The following is a 20,283-nucleotide window of genomic DNA, read 5'->3' on the forward strand; positions in this document are numbered from 1 at the left end:
ATAGAACAGTCTTATGGACTCTGTGGGAGAGGGAGAGGGTGGGAAGATTTGGGAGAATGGCATTGAAACATGTGAAATGTCATGTATGAAACGAGATGCCAGTCCAGGTTCAATGCACGATGCTGGATGCTTGGGGCTGGTGCACTGGGACGACCCAGAGGGATGGTATGGGGAGGGAGGAGGGAGGAGGGTCCAGGATGGGGAACACATGTATACCTGTGGTGGATTCATTTTGATATTTGGCAAAACTAATACAATTATGTAAGGTTTAAAAATAAAATAAAATTAATTAAAAAAAAATAAAAAGAATACATTTGAATCAGTTCTAATGAGATGGATGAAACTGGAGCCTATTATACAGAGTGAAGTAAGCCAGAAGGAAAAACATAAATACAGTATACTAACGCATATATATGGAATTTAGAAAGAGGGTAACAATAACCCGGTGTACGAGACAGCAAAAGAGACACTGATGTATAGAACAGTCTTATGGACTCTGTGGGAGAGGGAGAGGGTGGGAAGATTTGGGAGAAGGGCAATGAAACATGTAAAATATCATGTAGGAAACGAGTTGCCAGTCCAGGTTCGATGCACGATGCTGGATGCTTGGGGCTGGTGCACTAGGACGGCCCAGAGGGATGGTATGGGGAGGGAGGAGGGAGGAGGGTTCGGGATGGGGAACACATGTATACCTGTGGCGGATTCATTTTGATATTTGGCAAAACTAATACAAATATGTAAAGTTTAAAAATAAAAATTAAAAAAAAATAAAAACTAATACACTTATGTAAAGTTAAAAAAAAAAAAAGCAGTGTTTTAAAATGGAAAAGTATTGGGTTGGCCAAAAAGTTTGTTTGGGTTTTTCTGTGACATCATACGGAAAAACCCGAATGAACTTTTTGGCCAAGACAATATAATTTGAATCCAAATATCTGTCTTCAACAGGGCTTCCCAGGTGATTCAGTGGTTAAGAATCCACCTGCCAATGCAGGAGAGGCAAGAGACGCAGGTTCGATCCCTGGGTTGGGAGGAACTCCTGGAGTAGGAAATAGTAACCCACTCCAGTATTCTTGCCTGGAAAATTCCATGGACAGAGGAGCCTGGTGGGCTCATGGGGTCAGTTCATGGGGTCACAAAGAGTCAGAGACAACTGAGCATGCACCCACATCTGCCTTCAGCAATCAATACCTGCTCTCAACAATCCATTTGATATAGAGAAACCAGAATAATTATCTTCAAAGTTCATTAGGTCATGTCACTTCTCAATTCAAAACTTTCCAGTGATTTTTTTTTCCCCATCCCATTCAGAACATCATCCCAAGTCCTTCCTAAGATACTGGACCTACATCACCTCCCCTCTGTCTGCTTCTCTGATGTTATCTTCTACCTGTCTCTCCTTCCTCTTCCTCTCTCAGTTCCAGGCACGCAGCCCTCATTGCTCTCCCTTAAAAGATGCTCCTGACTCAAAGATTTTACACTGTTTTTCTCTCTACCTGCTTTTTCCCCAGCCCTCCTTCACTCTCAAATCTCATCAGATGAGATCATCTTCCCCATGTCACCTAAAAGTTAACCCACCCTCACTCTGTCACTCTCTATTACTTTCCTGGCATTTGTTTCTTCATAGCATGTATGACACTTGACTGTTTATTGCCGTTCTCTCAGTAATTAGCTCAGCAAATAGTGGTTACATAAATGAATGAATGAATTTGGTCACTCATCTGATAACTTCTGAGATGACAACTATATAAAATATAATTGGTATTTTTTCTTAGGTTGTGAAATAAAGTCTTTTTTTTTTTTTTTACAACCTAGAAATACTACTGGCCATCATCAAAAAATGAACAAACAGTACACGCTGGAGAGGTTGTGGAGAAAAGGGAACCATCTTGCACTGTTGGTGGGAATGTAAATTGATACAGCCACAATGGAGAACAGTATTGAGGTTCCTTAAAAAAACTAGGAATAAAAAATACTACCATCATTAGTATCAGTTATTGCTCTGGTTTAAATATTTGTGGTTCCCCCCTCCAAAGTTCATATGTTGAAATCCTAATGCCCAATGTGATAGTGTTAGGAGGTGAGGCCTTTGGGACAGAATAAGGTTATGAGGGTAGGGCACTCATGGATGGATAGTGACCTTATCAAAGAGAACCCAGAGAACTCTCTAGAACCTTCCACCAAGTGAGGACCCAGAGAGAAGCTGTTACTTATGGACCAGGAAGCCCTCGTAAACTATGGATCTGCTAGGAACATGATCCTGCACTTGCCAGCCTTAAGAACTGTGAGAAATAAATATTTGGTTTTTGTAAGCCACTTCATCTCTGGTACAGTTGACCCTTGAGCAACACGGGTTTTGAATTGCATGGGTTCACTTTATATACAGATTTTTTTCAATAGTAAGTCCATAGCACTCCATGATCCCTGGCTGGTTGAATCCTCTGATGCAGAACCTTTGATGTGGAGGAGCCGCAGATAAAGAGGGCAGACTATATGTTGTACCCGGACATCCAGCTGTGTGAAGGTTTGGCACCCCTAACCCCCATGTTGTTCAAGGGTCAACTGTATTAGGCTATGGCAGCCTGGATAGACTAAGTTATTTGTGGGAGACACTTAATAACTTCTGGACCACTAGGGTTTTGCAGTTCTCTAGGATTTTTTATGGCTGGGGAATGCTGCTGTTTTGTGTAATTTGGGGAACGCTGTTCAAGAAGATGGTGTGAAGGCAAGGTAACTGCCCATGTGCTTCATGTCATTATTCAGCACATCACAGCTCTTCAATTATAAAAAGGGGTAGATAAAAAGAATATCATTGTTTTCCTATTTCTTCATGTAAGAATAGCATTCAAAAGAGATTGCTTTAGTAATAGAAAAGTTACTTCAAAAGGAGTTTTCATTAAAAATAAGCATATAGACAGAAAGGAAACAGGAATCTGAAAACAAGGGAAATAACAACATTAGTGACCCAGAAGGAAGCTAATAATGTAGTAATGCTTATGTCATGTTAAAAACAGTAATGAGGACCCAAAAATTCAAAGTGATTAGATATGCATGAAATTTATGAAAATAAAAAATTACGTGACTTGTCAAATGCAAATGCTAACAGCTGGAGGAAAATGATCAGAGAGATATAGTTTGTTTCTAGTGAACTCAGAAATCCAGTAATGCTGAAGAGCAGCCAGCATAAGGGAACAAGAATAAGTTGATAAAAACCTTAAAATCCTCACTCTTATGCCCAGCATGGGCTTCCCAGGTGGTGCTAGTGGTAAAGAACTGCTTGCCAATGCTGGAGACGTTGTTTGATCTCTGGGTTGGGAAGATCCCCTGGAGGAGGGCATGGCAACCCACTCCAGTATTCTTTCTGGAGAACCCCATGTAGCCTGGTGGGCTACAGTCCCTAGGGTAGCAAAGAGTAGAATAATGACTGAAGTGGCTTAGCACACATGCCCAGCACAAGACTAGAAGTCTCCTAAAGATTTAGCAGCATGGGAGGCTTACCTGCTGAAACAGGTACAATAAAATTACTGGACTAAAAAATCAGTGCCAAATGAAAAATCAGGAGGTCAGTGTCCCAGGAACCAAGGGAGTAATTCTGAAACGTCCATCGTGCCTCACTTCATGCTACTTTCTTCACTGATTTTCGAAGATGAGCTGTTCATAAAAGGTTTCTAAACTTTGTGATGTCATTTTCAAAAGCTTCAACAAAGATATCTGAGCATGATGTTGGAAAATATGTTAAAAAATAAACTAAGATATTTTCATCCACCTTCTAATTCCTACATATTTATTCAGAAGAATGATCAGAGAAATAAAACAATATATCATTTTGTGTACAGTACACTCATGCAATCAATATCAAATGTTATTTAATTTGTTGTTACAAAAAACTAATTTTTGGACGTGCCTTGCACAAAGAACATGAAATATAAAATAGGGAGATGAAGTCAGTTTTACATATAATCAGTATCTGGATTAGGAAAAACTGGATTTACAAGTAATTTGCCAAAAGGTAAAATAAAATAGCTCTTTTTAGTGGTGCATTATTGGGAAATGTGTTTGAATTATGACAGAAGAAAATGAAGTGTTTTTTTGCATTTTCCTAAAGTGTTAGAAATAGGAGGATTTGCAGTTTAGCTTTGTGATCTTCTATCCTGGAAAGAAATAAGGTGCTCAATACATTTGTTTTGATTTAAAATTAGATTTATATACATACTACAACCTCTTTATCCACTCATCTGTCAATGGACATCTAGGTTCCATGCTAGATGTCCATGCTTCCATGTCCTGGCCATTGTAAACAGCTGCAGTGAACATTGAAATACATATATCCTTTAAAATTATGGTTTTCTCAGGGTATATGCCCAGTAATGGAATTGCTAGGTATATGTGTGTGTGTGTGTGTGTATGTAATATTACTCAGCCATACAAAGAAATGAATGTGAATCAGTTGTAGGGAGGTAGATGAAATTAGAGTCTGTTATACAGAGGGAAGTAAGTCAGAAAGTGAAAAACAAATATATATTAATGTACATATGGAATCTAGAAAAACGGTACTGATGAGCCTGTTTTCAGGGCAGGAATAGAGATGCAGACATAGAGAACAGACTTGTGGACACAACAGGGGAAGGAGGGGCTGGCAGGAACTGAGAGAGCAGCACTGACATATATACACCACCATGTGTAAAATAGATAGTTAGTGGGAAGCTGCTGTATAAGCCAGGAAGCCCAGCCCAATGCTCTGTGACAAAATAGAGGGGTGGGATGGTGGTGGGTGGGAGGGAGGCTCCAGAGGGAGTTTCATTTCAGTTCAGTCGCTCAGTTGTGTCCGACTCTTTGCAGCCCCATGGACTGGAGCACGCCAGGCTTCCCTGTCCATCACCAACTCCTAGAACTTGCTCAAACTCATGTCCATTGAGTTGGTGATGCCATCCAACCATCTCATCCTCTGTCATCCCCTTCTCCTGCCTCCAATCCCTCCCAGCATCAGGGTCTTTTCCAATGAGTCAGTTCTTTGCATGAGGTGGCCAAAGTATTGGAGCTTCAGCTTCAGCATTAGTCCTTCCAATGAGTATTCAGGACTGATCTCCTTTAGGATGGACTGGTTGGATCTCCTTGCAGTCCAAGGGACTCTCAAGAGTCTTCTCCAACACCACAGTTCAAAAGCGTCAATTCTTCAGTGTTCAGCTTTCTTTATAGTCCAACTCTCACATCCATACAGGACTACTGGAAAAACCATAGCCTTGACTAGATGGACCTTTGTTGGCATACTGCTGTCTCTGATTTTTAGTATGATATCTAGGTTGGTCATAGCTTTTTTTCCAAGGAGCAAGTGTCCTTTAATTTCATGGCTGCAGTCACCATCTACAGTGATTTTGGAGCCCAAGAAAATAAAGTCTCTCACTGTTTCTATTGTTTCCCTATCTATTTGCCATGAAGTGATGGGACCGGATGCCATGATCTTAGTGTTTTGAATGCTGAGTTTTAAGCCATATTTTTCACTCTCCTCTTTTACTTTCATCAAGAGGCTAAATTTTTAGTTCCTCTTCACTTTCTGCCATAAGAGTGGTGTCATCTGTGTATCAACCAGTCTGTTGTTCCATGTCCAGTTCTAACTGTTGCTTCTTGACCTCCATATAGATTTCTCAGGAGGCAGGTAAGGTGGTCTGGTATTTCCATCTCTTGAAGAATTTCCACAGTTTGTTGTGATCTACACAGTCAAAGGCTTTGGCATAATCAATAAAGCAGAAGTAGATGTTTTTCTGGAACTCTCTTGCTGTTTTGATGATCCAACAGATGTTTGCAATTTGATCTTTGGTTCCTCTGCCTTTTCTAAATCCAGATTGAACATCTGGAAGTTCATGGTTCATGCACTGTTGAAGCCTGGCTTGGGGAATTTTGAGTGTTACTTTGCTAGCGTGTGAGATGAGTGCAGTTGTGTGGTAGTTTAACATTCTTTGGCACTGCTATTCTATGGGATTGGAATGAAAACTGACCACTTCCAATCCTGTGGCCACTGCTGAGTTTTCCAAATTTGCTGGCATATTGAGTGCAGCACTTTTACAGCATCATCTTTTAGGATCTGAAATAGCTCAACTGGAATTCCATCACCTCTACTAGCTTTGTTCATAGTGGTGCTTCCTAAGGTCCCCTTGACTTTGCATTCCAGGATGTCTGGCTCTAGGTGAATGATCACACCATATGGTTATCGGGTCATGAAGATCTTTTTTTGTATAGTTCTTCTGTGTATTCTTGCCACCTCTTCTTAATATCTTCTGTTTCTGTTAGGTTCATACCATTTCTGTCCTTTATTGTGCCCATCTTTGCATGAAATGTTCCCTGGGTATCTCTAATTTTCTTGATGAGATCTCTAGTCTTTCCCATTCTATTGTTTTCCTCTATTTCTTTGCACTGATCACTGAGGAAGGCTTTCTTATCTCTTCTTGCTGTTCTTTGGAACTCTGCATTCAAATGTGTGTATCTTTCCTTTTCTCCTTTGCCTTTAGCTTCTCTCCTTTTCTCAGCTATTTGTAAGGCCTCCTCAGACAACCATTTTGCCTTTTTGCATTTTTGGGGGTGTGTGGTTTTGATCACTGTCTCCTATACAATATCACGAACCTCTGGCTATAGTTCTTCAGGCACTCGATCAGATCTAATCCCTTGAATCTATTTGTCACTTCTACTGTATAATTGCAAGGGATTTGATTTAGGTCATTCTGAATGATCTAGTGAATGAATGGTCTAATATCCCCAGAGGGAGGGGATATATATGTGTGTTTGTGTGTATGACTGATTAGCATTATTGTATGGCAGAAACCAACACAACATTGTTAACTGATTATCCTCCAGTTTTAAAAAATCAATTGGATTTACCTAGGTAGTGCTCGGAGAAGGCAACGGCACCCCACTCCAGTACTGTTGCCTGGAAAATCCCATGGACAGAGGAGCCTGGTAGGCTGCAGTTCATGGGGTCGCTAAGAGTCGGGCACAACTGAGTGACTTCCCTTTCACTTTTCACTTTCATGCATTGGAGAAGGAAATGGCAACCCACTCCAGTGTTCTTGCCTGGAGAATCCCAGGGACAGAGGACCCTAGTGGGCTGCTGTCTATGGGGTCGCACAGAGTTGGACACGACTGAAGTGACGCAGCAGCAGCAGCAGGTAGTGCTAGTGGTAAAAAACCTGACTGCCAATGCAGTATCCTTGCCTGGAGAATCCCATGGACACAGGAGCCTGGCAGGCTATAGTCCCTAAGGTCACAAAGAGTCGGGTATGAATGAAGCGACTTAGCACATAGCACACAGAACGTATTAGAATCACCATTAACAGAGGTGGCTGGAATCTCAAGGATCTAGTTTGATCACCTAGTTGACATTTAATCCATCAGTCTCCACTCAGAATTATCCAACTCTTGTCTGTACATCTCTGATGATATAAATTCACTTGCACTCCTATTGTGTGTTCCATGCCTCTGGAACATTCGATGTGGAATAGTCTCTCCCTGAGTTTACCTGGAGGGCAGACTCAGCACTTGCTCATAGCCCCAAACAGCAGACCCAGTTCCGCAAAGCCTTAGTAAGTGAAGTAGATGGTGCTGAATCAGAACAATGGTGGTGGTTATGGAATACATACTGAAGACAATTTACATACTTAACTGCAAAATTTAATTAAAATCCTCATTAGATATCTTGGGATTCCAACCCCCTTTCTAGATATCGTAGCAATATTGCCTTTCTTTCCCTCTCCTTTCCCCAGTCCTTTGAAGTTTCCTGTCTTGGTAGCAGTGCAACCCAGGTTCTCAGCTAGAACAGCTCTCTAAAAACTAAAGCCCTTCAGCTGCAGAAATTCCCAAAAAACCACCCAGTGACCTTCTCTTGTACTTTCACAGGCATTGGCTGGGAACAACCACTAAGTGGCAGTTTCCCTTTTCATCTCAGGTGATCTGTCAAAATATTTGCCCTGTCAAAACATACCCCTCTTATTTTGATAGAGTGAGGGAGTGTTGGGAGGAGAAGGGCATATGTGGAGAGGTGCATATGTGATTGGGCTCCTACAAAATGTGGTTTTTCTCCATATGACATGTAATTTACAATATTAGGTAATGGAGTCTGCTACAAAGAGTAGTTATGTTTTAGTAAATGCCTAATTTCATCCTAAATGATAATTAAAATTCTTTAACAGTTTAACTGTAACAGTTTTATTGAGCTATGATTACATCCCATAAAACCCACTCTTTTGAAGTATACAGTTAAATGAATTTTAGTATATTCATTATCATTGCCACTATCTAATTAAAAAACATTTTCATCATCTCCCCCCCAAAACCCTTACCCATCACAGTCACTACCCCATCTCCCTCACCCTTGGCAAACACTTATCTACTCTCTGTCTATGGGTTTGTCTATTCTGGACATTTATATACATAAATGGAATCATACAATATTTGTTATTTCGTAACTAGTTTATTTCGTGTAGCATTCATGTATGAGTTATTTTATGGATGTGTGTTTTCGTTTCTCATGGGTATATACCTAGGAGCAGAATTGCTAGGCCATATGGCTACTCTGTGTTTAACTTTTGAGAAGCTATTAAAACATTTTTTCCAAAGTGGCCACATCATTTACATTCCCACCATCAAGTACTGAGTTCCAGTTTTTCCATACCCTCACTAATACTTGCTATACTTTTTTTTTTTGTATTATAGCCATCTTAAAAAAAAAAGTATATTTGCTTAACAATGTTGTACTAGTTTCTGGTATACAACAACGTGAATATATGAATACATATATATACTGCAAGGCAGCTATATGTATACATATATTCCTTCCTTCTTGAGCCTCCCATCCATACTCCCATCCCACCCCTCTAGGTCATCACAGAGCACCAAGCTGAGCTCCCTGTGCTATAGAGCAGCTTCCCACTAGTTACCTATTTTACACATAGTAGTGTGTATATGTCACGTCTACTCTTCCAGTTTGTTCCACCCTCCCCTTCCCACCTTGTATTCACATGACCGTTCTCCATGTCTGCCTTGAAAATAGTTTCATCTGTACCATTTTTCTAGATTCTATACATATGCATTAATATACAATATTTATTTTTCTCTTTCTGACTGACTTTGTATGACAGACTCTAGGTCCATCCACATCACTGCAAATCACTCAATTTCATTCCTTTTTATGGCTGAGTAATATTCTATCATATATATATATATATATATATATATTTCAGTTCAGTTGCTCAGCCGTGTCCAACTCTTTGTGACCCCATGAATTGCAGCACGCTAGGCCTCCCTGTCCATCACCAACTCCCAGAGTTTACCCAAACTCATGTCCATTGAGTTGGTGGTACCATCCAGCCATCTCATCCTCTGGCCTCCCCTTCTCCTCCTGCCCCCAATCCATCCCAGCATCAGGGTCTTTTCCAGTGAGTCAACTCTTCGCGTGAGGTGGCCAAAATATTGGAATTTCAGCCTCAGCATCAGTCCTTCCAATGAACACTCAGGACTGATCTCCTTTAGGATGGACTGGTTGGATCTCCTTGCAGTCCAAGGGACTCTCAAGAGTCTTCTCCAACACCACAGTTCAAAAGCATCAATTCTTCAGTGCTCAGCTTTCTCCACAGTCGAACTCTCACATCCATACATGACTACTGGAAAAACCATAGCCTTGGCTAGACGGACCTTTGTTGGCAAAGTAATGTCTCTGTTTTTGAATATGCTGTCTAGGTTGGTCATAACTTTCCTTTCAAGGAGTAAGCGTCTTTTAATTTCATGACTGTGCTCACCATCTGCAGTGATTTTGGAGCCCCCCAAAATAAAGTCTGTCACTGTTTCCACTGTTTCCCCATCTATTTGCCATGAAGTGATGGGACCAGATGCCATGATCTTCGTTTTCTGAATGTTGAGCTTTAAGCCAACTTTTTCACTCTCCTCTTTCACTTTCATCAAGAGGCTTTTTAGTTCCTCTTTACTTTCTGCCATAAGGGTGGTGTCATCTGCATATCTGAGGTTATTGATATTTCTCCCGGCAATCTTGATTCCAGCTTGTACTTCTTCCAGCCCAGCGTTTCTCATGATGTACTCTGCATATAAGTTAAACAAGCAGGGTGACAATATACAGCCTTCATGTACTCCTTTTCCTATTTGGAACCAGTCTGTTGTTCCGTGTCCAGTTTTAACTGTTGCTTCCTGACCTGCATATAGGTTTCTCAAGAGGCAGGTCAGGTGTTCTGGTATTCCCATCTCTTTCAGAATTTTCCACATATATATACACACACATGCATATATATATATATATATGAAAAATCTTCTTTATCCATTCACCTGTTGATGGGGTACATGTGTCTTTTTGAACAATGATTTTTTCAGGGTAAATGCCCAGAAATGGGATTTCTGGGTCATGTGGTAGTTCTGTATTTAGTTTTTTAAGGAACCTCTGTACTGTTCTCCATGGGTGATAAGTCGCTTCAGTTGTGTCCGACTCTTTGTGACCCCATGGACTGGGGTCGCCAAGCTCCTCTGCCCATGGGATTCTCTAGGCAAGAATACTGGAGTGGGTTGCCATTCCCTTCTCCACTCTTCTCCATAGTGGCTGTATCAATTTACATTCCCACCAACAGTACATGAAGGTTCCCTTTTCTCCACACCCTTTCCAGCATTTATTATTTGTAGATTTTTTGATGATGGCCATTGTGATTGGTGTGAGGTGATACCTCACTGTAGTTTTAATTTGCATTTCTCTACTAATTAGTGATGTTGAGCATATTTTCATGTGTTTGTTGGCCACCTGTATGTCTTTTCTGGAGAAGTATCTGTGTAGGTCTTTTGCTCATTTTTTGATTGGGGTTTTTTTTTGTTTGTTTGTTTGTTTGATATTGAGTTACAAGAGCTGGTTGTATATTTTGGAGATTAATCCTTTTTCAGTTGCTTCATTTTAAAATATTTTCTCCCATTTTGAGGGTTGTTTAGCCATTTTAGTGGGTGTGAAGTGGTACCTAGGTGTGAATTTTCCTTATGGCTAATGATGAGCATTTTTTTATGTGCTTATTCCAATTTGTATATCTTCTTTGGAAAAATGTCTGTTCCCAAATCATTTGTGTGTTTTAAATTTGGTCATCTTTTTATTGTTGACTTGTAAGAGTTCTTTTAATATTCTGAGTTCCTAATCAGATATATGATTTGCAAACATGTTCTCCCATCTGTAGGTTGTCCTAATAGTAATTTAAATTTAGGCAACACTTGAATTATTCATAGATTAAAGCTTAGTATGGGATTCATCCAAACTCTTTGGTTTTCTCCTGGATTTATTGCAATTTGGAAAATTATGTACTCACAGTATTCTCTAAAAAAGAGTGCATAGAGGAAGGAAAAAACAACAACAAAATGTCTAAGAGAGTGTATGTGCTCAGTTAACTTTGGCAAATGAATGAATGAAATTTATTCTTGGTTCCTACACTACTCTGCCTTGTTAAGTCCCTCTGCTGGACTTCCAGAAGAGTGATATTTATTTTATAGCCTGAAAGCCCCTGGGGGGTGCTCTAAAGTATTGGAAGTGAAAGTACTAGTCACTCAGTCATGTCTGACTCTTTGCCACACATGGACTCCTCTGTGCATGAAATTCTCCAGGCAAGAATACTGGAATGGGTAGCCGTTCCTTTCTCCAGGGGATTTTCCTGATCCAGGGATTGAACCTGGCTCTCCTGTATTGCAGGGAGATTCTTTACCATTTGAGCCACCAGGGAAGCCCAAGTATTGGACAGGTATACCTATTTCCATGTATATGGTCTAAGCTGTATTTTCCACATTGTATTCAGACTGTTATTTGCATGTCTACAGATTTTTTTTTCATGATAAAACCATAGTTTCATGTTCTCCTCTTTTTAAGTCTGAAACTCACTAATTTCAGAGAAAGAAATACTGGTTTTTGTCAGTTCAGTGTTGACTCTATAGTGTTTTCACTGGTCTTGGGCTTTTCTATATTATAGATATTAACTTGGAGGTTCACTTAAGATTTGATTTCAGGTACCAAGATGCCCTTGATCTATGAGTGGTTCCCTCAGTGAAGCAGATGGATTAGATGCTGTGAGGGAGGAAGCCACAGCTGCCTGCAGGTCAGACCAGCTGAATCCACTTGAGAGACCTTGGTGGGGAGAAAGGTCCAGCCACACCTGCATTCCTGCATCACCTACAATGGTCCACCAGGGTCATTTTGCCACTGACATTTGACAAAATCCCCTGCACATCGTGAGTGCCAACTCATGGGAAGAATCAGAATGATTCAAACATGGAGAGGATCAAAGGAATTCCAGCTGGGACTGTAGTTTGGAACTAAGAAATCAGAGAAGGTGCATGGCTGAAGGAAACAGTCTGGAGAAAGGAGGAAGCACAGGGGAGCGAGCCGCTTCTTTGTAACTGGATATAAACAAGAGTCTGGCTTTACCCTGCCGAGCTGGTTGGCCTGCTAGTGTGACTTGACTCAGTTACTATCCTGGGTGCTCACTCAGGTGATTGTGGGCATCTTGGCCATGACATACCTATGGATGCGGGCACCTGGCAGCTACTGAAACAGCACACATAATTATGAGCTTGCAAAAAGTTCCCATCTGAGAGATGGAAAAAAGGGAATTTTTAAAAGTTAGTGATCTCAGGGAGTTAATACGAACAAGTTTGCTTTCTCAGTCCAGGTTGAAGAAAAAAAATCTAAATAGGCATCAATAGTATCACTTTATAGTATTTTTTAAAAAGATTTTTTTGGTGTCTTTATTGAATTTGTTATAATATTGTTTCTGTTTTATGTTTTTGTTTTTTGGCTGTGAGGCATATGGGGTCTTAGCTCCCTGACTAGGGATTGAACACATATTGGAAGGCAAAGTCTTAACCACTGGATTACCAGAGAAGTCTCCACTGTATAGTATTTATGTAATGCTTTTCTTTCTCTCATAAGTGCAAATACTTTAAAGCTTATCTCACGGCTCATCACCACAACAATCCCCTGAAGGCAAGAGGTAGTTTTACAAACAACTGACCTGAGGCTGAGGTGAACTGAGTGTTCTGGAAGGTGGGGAAGAATGGTTGGGTCACTGAGATGTCGACCCGTTTGGAGCCAGGACCGAATCATCTTTAAACATATGTTAAGTCCTTTAATTCCCTTAAGAACACAATGAGGTGGGTATTATTATTATTACTAATTTGGTAGGTTGGAGAAAATCACCCAAATCAATCTGCTAACAAGAGTAGAATGAAATTGTGAAAGTGAAGTGAAGGTATTTAGTCGCTCGGTCTATCGACTCTTTGCAACCCCATGGACTGCAACCCCTGCCAGGCTCCTCTGTCCATGGGATTTCCCAGGCAAGAATACTGGAGTAGGTAGCCATTTCCTTCTCCAGGGGATCTTCCTGACCCAGGGATCAAACTTGGGTCTCCTGCATTGCAGGCAAATTCTTTACTGTCTGAGCCACCAGGGAAGCCATCTATCTGAGATATTCTAAACCATATTCTTTCTGCTTTATCATATTCTGATTTGCCAGTTCTAATGGATTAAAGAGTGTTCTGTGGAAGGAGTCTCAAGCACACCCAGTTATCCTGCCTGATGCTGGTGGAGATGGAAGGAGTGGCATCTGGTACCGAACCAAAGCCTCACAGAAGGAAAGACTGTGATGAGCTTCATTGCTAAGAGACTCTCGTGAGACATACTATTGCACAACACTCTGGTCTGTATTTTGAGGGCGCTAGGGAAGGACTCTGAGAAAGGGTAGCTCTTTACAGCTGCATGTGGCTTACACTTGTTTCCCTCCCTGCTGTTGCCAACTAGGATACCTAGCAAAGTAAACCAGAATATGTCGCTTGCCCCCAAATATTGCCTCTTTGACATAAAAATTAATTTGAGTCCAAGGCAATTGAGCAGCAGCAAATGCAGAAGTTCTGTTCACCTTCCCCCTTTCTGCCTAAAGACAGGATATAAATTCTTCTACTGGAGACAGGCCTTTAGCCCAGAGACAACACCAGAGGAATCTGCAAACAAACCTTCCTGCTTGAGTTTCTTCTCATATAATTATTTCCCACAGTTGGCAGCCCTTGGAAACTTAAAACTGTTTTCCTTTGTCCTATTGTTTCTCTACAAGTTTATTGCTCTTCGTTGAAGACTCTGTATAAGTTGGTGTTCTAAGTTGCCACTTGGAGTTACTTTTCATGAGCTTTCTCCTATGTATCCTGTGCAGAGTCCATTAATAAACTGTTTTTCCTTGTTAATCTGTCTTTCTGTTTAAGAGCCCCAGCTGAAAACCCAAGATGGGATGAGGTCAAGTTTTGCCTCTTCTATACTAGCTGTGGCTAATTTTCTGTTTCTCTCTTTTGCTGTCTACCTGCTTCTTTATTTTGCCACAAGAGTTTCCTTTCTTAAAATGACATCCTTTCCTTATTTAAAAGGTTACTGTCATGAAACATGGAATGTAGTGAAAATATATTTGCCAAATGAGTGCCCAGTCAGTACATGATTGGCAGGTTGGTAGATTCTAGACAAGGATTTGGCAGCTGTGATCATCATAGACAGATGAAAACAGGATCAGCGTTACTCTCAGTGAAAGGATAAATTACGATGACTGGATTTATACCACAAACCACATTTCCTGTTTTAGTTTCTGAATGACAAATATCCCTTAGTTTTCTGCTTTTATGTCTGTGTTTAAATTTTCAATTTTCAGGATGAGGTTGCCAGATTTGAATCCTTTATGAAAATGCTTTCATTTTCTTTTGTGAAGTACAGCTACAGTACATAACATAGGAGGTTTTCACATACACAAAGACATCAATGTTACATCGGAGCCCTAATGGGTTCATCATTTTTGAGAGTGAACGCGATGGATACCTCTGAATCCAGATCCCAATTAGTCCCCAACATACCACACCATTTCACCCTCCAGTTTCGATTGGCATCCACTCCACGGCAGCGAAACCTTGAGTTCCTTGACCTTGTTTTTCTCCAAAATCGATCCTAGATGTAATTAAAAGAAAAGAGATGTAGAATAAACACTTAAGAGCTTATGCCCATGCATTTTAGTAGTTCTTCAGTGAATGAATCACAGCAGTGAGGGGTGGGGGATTCCCTCCAGGAATAAACAAGTCCGTGGAGTGAGAAGAGGACAAGATGAGCATTGGACGCCCAGGTTCATGCTCCAATTCCTGCCACAGACTTCTCTCTTAGTTTCTCTTGGCCTCATTTCTTCACAGGCAAAATTGAATAAGCTGGACTAGACAAGTGACTTTTCATAATTTATTTGGAAGGAGACATCTTTCTTTAAACATGAAGTCTTATGTAAAAGACAAACATATATAAACAAAATCAGAAGGTTGATGCTGTGCTAGGGAAGGGAGTGGAAATCTTTTATAGCTCTGGAAGTACTAGGCTGGCTGCCCACCAAGCATCCTTCCTGCTTTAGGACAATTTTCCATGTTTTTTTCAGGTGGATAGGCAAAGTGACTTACATTGGTCCAGCTAAAATGGTATCCATCGACGTTAAACACAGGCATGATATAGAAATACAGATGATTCAACGTTTTTCTCATGGTTGGGTCACTCCTATATGTTAGAAGAGCCTAAAAGACAGGGGTGACATGTTTCCTACAAATCAATCCCAAATAAACATTTCAAAAAATAATAGAAATATTTCATATTTATGGGAAATACTAAATATATTGAGTTGAAAAGTAATAAGCTAATATGAGTTATAATTTGACATCACATGTTCTTTCTTGAGACTTCTGTCTCAAACTATTTCTGATAACATTTTAGCAAGGGTGCAAAACAGATTAATCGGGCAGCCTCTTGTAATATTTCAGATCTGGCTAAAGTTTAGGATGATTAAGAAAGCAGCAATTTAGATATGATTTTGTATTATCAGTTCTTTTTAAGATTCCATTCAGTTGTGGACAAAACAATTACCTAAATATTTTGCTATTCTTACATGATACATCACAACACAGGATAGTTATATGTGCCACTTAATTGTTTATGCGTAACTGGTAGCAGACTCAAGTTTTGGAACTTACTGCATGGACACTCTGTTCTTTCCTGACTTTTCTACAAAGAGTTAATGGACAATTATTTATTGTGTCACCTTTATCATGGTTCCTTTGAAATCTTGCTTCTGTGTGACTGATGCCAGGCTTGAAGATTTGGCCTCAAGTAGAAAAGCATTAAATATGCTAAGCCAAGTTAAGAATATAAACATTTTGAGATACCATTCCTATGGAACGGACTTTTTAAATAAATCCTTTTTGATGCATATTTGTCTATTTATAAAGTACCTTAGACAAACATTTAGGATATTTGTAACAATGGCTGCCTTGGGGGAGGGGGCCTGGGGGACAATGTATAGGAAAGATTACCACCTCTCATTTTATATCCATTTGGATTGTTAGAATTTTACCATATTAAAATAATTCAAAATCAAATAATTCTTAAATTATATCTTGCTTTGGAAAATTTAATACTTAAAAGTTTCAATTTTCTTTTACATCCAGGTATGTAGAATTTCTGAACCAATCATAAGCAGCATTCTGTATTTATACAGTGAGAATTCTGTTAATAGAGAGCAGCAATCCAATAATGCAATCTATTATGAGAAAGTATCACTATATTAGAAATAATACTGAAAATATAGGAATATATTCAAGAACATAAGAAATGAGTTAAATACTATTTTATTAAATATAATTTAAATACTTATAAATTAATACAAGTCGATAAACATTGTTAATACAATTCTCTTTTGTTTTCCTTTAAGACTCAATAATTTGCTGGCCAAATAACTTTGGTAGAACTTTTGTATGTCCTTGAATTTCTATTAACAGTCCAATGTCTCAAACTAGAGGAAAGTTCCTGGTATGTGATCAATTGTACATACCCTGGAATTTTGTTTTCCTCTAATAAAACGAGGTCCCCCAAAGCCTGGAGGAAGTCTGCTGGTGGGATGGCAGAGACAGTTATATGATTAGCTAACTTTTCTCCCTTAACGTTAGAGGGTTGTGGTTTTCCATGCCACTCTAGAGAGGAAGAAGAGATGGAAGGAAAGGAATTTGGAGCAGCAAGGCAGGAATGAAGAGATAGGAAAAGTTGTAATTTCTCTCCCTTCTCTCATAGCACTGGGATCCATGACTCATTCATCTCAGTCCAAAGTGTGGAAGTCTCACCTCTTCCAAGCACAGAAAATGTGCTACATGTTAGCACATTAAGCACTAGATTATGCTGGAGACTTGCATGTGGACCTTCTCATTTTATTCTGCCTTCTCCTCCTCCAATGCAATTGACTGCCATGCTTTTGTATTGGAGAAAATATTACTAACTTCCTTTTAAAAAAATCACAATATATTTTACGCAAATATAAAAAATACAGAGAAGAAATTACATCCACTGCATCTTGTTGTATTTATCAAATATTTTTAAAAGAATATCAAGACATTATAGGTAAAACTAGAGCTCCCCCCCCTTTTTTTAATCACTCTCAGATCCCATTTTCCTCCCCTCCTTCAATAAGTGTCAATTTGCCATTATCATTTCCGTGCATGATTTTCTAATTTAGTGCATATGTGTGGATTCATGAACAATATATAATATGTGTATGCTTTGAAATTTCATGCAAATGAAATCATGATATGGCAATCTTCAGTTTGCTTTTATCTCCAATGTTACATTTTGACACTTATTAAGTTGATGATTTATTCATTTTTAACTATTATATGGAATTCCATTATAAATGGAATGCACACTATATCTATAAAGGTATATAGAGGCATTTATAAAGGTAAATGCACACTATATCTATCCCTTATTTTGTTGATGGACGGTTATGTTGTTTCTGATATTTCAGTGTTACAAGATTGGCGGTGAACATTCCTGAACATTTTTCCTAGACATGTGTGAAAGTTTCTTTATTATGTAAATCTAGGAATACCTTGCTGGGTCTTGGATTTCTGTGCCTTGCACTTTACTAAATGTTGCCATTTTCTGTCTAAATCAGTAAATATTTTCATTATCAGTAATGAGAATTCCCATTGCTCTACAACTTGCCAACCCTTAGTTCTGTTAAGCTTTCAATGAAAAAAAGTTAACGGGTATGAAAATATGTTTTGTTGTTTTACTTCGTATTTCCCTGCATACAATTTATATTGAACAGCATTTATATAATGATAGGCCATTCTAGGAATTGCTCACTCATATTATTGCCTATTTTTTGTATTAAACTCATTCTTATATTCTGAATATTAATCTTCATTTGATTATGTGTGTCATGATCATCTTCCTTTCTTGTGGCTTATTGCTTATGTTCATGTCCTTGTTATATATAAGTTTTCAATTTTATTACCATTAAATATATATGTGTTACTTAAGAACCCATCTCTGTTTTAAGATTATAAAGCTATTACCTTGTATTTTCTTCAAATATCTTATTTTAAAGTTTCTTTTTAAAGACCTTAAAACTGCTAGAAATGATTTTTTACATGATGTTCAGTTGAGATTTATTCATTAATGTTTCCATTATGGAAGGCCAATGGCTCTCCCGTACTCATTTGGATAAGTCGTCTTTTCCCCAATGAGTTAGTATGTCACCTCTGTTGAGGATCAAGTTTTCTTTCAAGGGAAGAATTGTTCTAATGCATTTTGGTTTATATCTGTTCACCAAAACCACATCATGGTTTACCTAGAATCTGCTGAGTCTCGTTGAATGTTTCCCACATTCAGTTCCATTTCAAAATTAGCTTGGCTATTATTGACTCTTCTCCATTTATGTTAATTTTGAAACTGAGGTTGAGTACATGACAAATGTTCTCTTCTATATAAGGTTGTTGTTTTTTTTTTTTTTTTGCCATTAATTGATACTGAATTTTAACAAATAATCTTTCTTCATATAGTAACATAATCATGTTGTTATGGTCAATTTCAATAAGTAACTTTCTAACATTAAATTATCCCTCTATTTCTGGGATAAGCCCACTATGTTATGATATACACTGATATTATGTTGGCTGGATTTAGGTTGCTAATATTTACATCTATATTTTTGAGTGAGATAGACATACTTTTCTTTCTTGTTTTGGTATCAGAGTTATTACTCTATTATTTGGGGAGTAAACCATCTAGGCCTCCAGCAGACAGGAATTAAATACAAAATAAAGATATAGTAGGGAAGATGTATCTTTAATTTCTGTTTCATTGGTTTCTGCTCTTTATTCTTTCTTTCATTGGCTCTTTTTCTAATTTCTTAAGAGTTGAAAGCTTAGCTCATCAACTTGGGCATCTTTATTCTTTTTCTAATATATTTATTTAAAATGATAAATTCCTCTTCAGTAGTACATTAGCTACATTTTATATGTTTTGGTATATAATAGTTTTGCTTCCATTCAGTTGTAAATATTGAAAAATTTCCTTGATTTCTTTAAACTATGAGTTATTTGTAAAGGTCTGTATATTTTAAATCATGTAAATTAACCATCTTTTTTATGTGAGCTTTTTTAAAGTCATATTTTTATCAATAATTTTTAACAACTGCATTGTAGCCAGAGGAGATGATCTATCTGATATAGGTTCTTGGTATCTCTTGATCTTGCTTTCGGCCTAGTATGTAGTCAATTTTTGCAAATGTTTCAATGGTGCTTGAAAACAATATACATTCTCTAGTCACTGGGTATGTGTTCTATATGTGTTTATTAGATTACGCTTATTAATTACACTGTTTTTGTCAGCATATTCTTACTAAAATTTTTGCCTGTCTGCTGTCTTAATCACTGAATTGTGCTTAAAAACTCAATTATTTTATTTTTTAGATTAATTTTTATCAGAGTATACCTATATTAGGTATATTTTTATCAGAGTATACCTATATTAGGCTCTACTGTACAGCAAAATGAATCAGCCATACATATACATATATCCTGTCCCTTTGGGAGTTAGTGCTGGACAGGGAGGCCTGGCGTGCTGTGATTCATGGCATCACAAAGAGTCGGACACGACTGAGCGACTGAACTGAACTGAACTGTCCCTTTGGACTTCCTTCCCATTCAGGTCACCTCAGTACATTAACTAGAGTTCCCTGTGCTGTACAACATGTTCTCATTAGTTATCTATTTTATACATAGTATCAATAGTGTATATGTGTCAATCCAAGTCTGCCCATTCCTCCCCCTACCTTTCCCTTGGTAGCCATACATTTGGTCTCTCCATCTATCTTTATTTCTACTTTGCAAATGGGATGGATCATTTATATATACCATTTTTCTAGATTCCACAGACATGTG

General features: G+C 38.6%; 1 protein-coding gene across 2 annotated transcripts in view; it reads right to left on the reverse strand.

Annotated features, from left to right (window-relative positions):
• The window catches only part of CPA6 (carboxypeptidase A6), a 296,227-nt gene that overhangs the window by 35,837 nt on the left and 240,107 nt on the right, over positions 1-20,283 (reverse strand). For both annotated transcript variants that reach the window (XM_027561131.1, XM_027561130.1), the window contains 2 exons: positions 15,475-15,585; positions 14,893-14,983 (listed from right to left, as the gene is read on the reverse strand). In XM_027561131.1, the coding sequence (XP_027416932.1) occupies positions 14,893-14,983; positions 15,475-15,585 (202 nt within the window). The remainder of the gene's footprint in view (positions 1-14,892; positions 14,984-15,474; positions 15,586-20,283) is intronic.

The sequence above is a fragment of the Bos indicus x Bos taurus genome, chromosome 14 (assembly GCF_003369695.1).
Source record: "Bos indicus x Bos taurus breed Angus x Brahman F1 hybrid chromosome 14, Bos_hybrid_MaternalHap_v2.0, whole genome shotgun sequence".
NCBI lineage: Eukaryota > Metazoa > Chordata > Mammalia > Artiodactyla > Bovidae > Bos > Bos indicus x Bos taurus.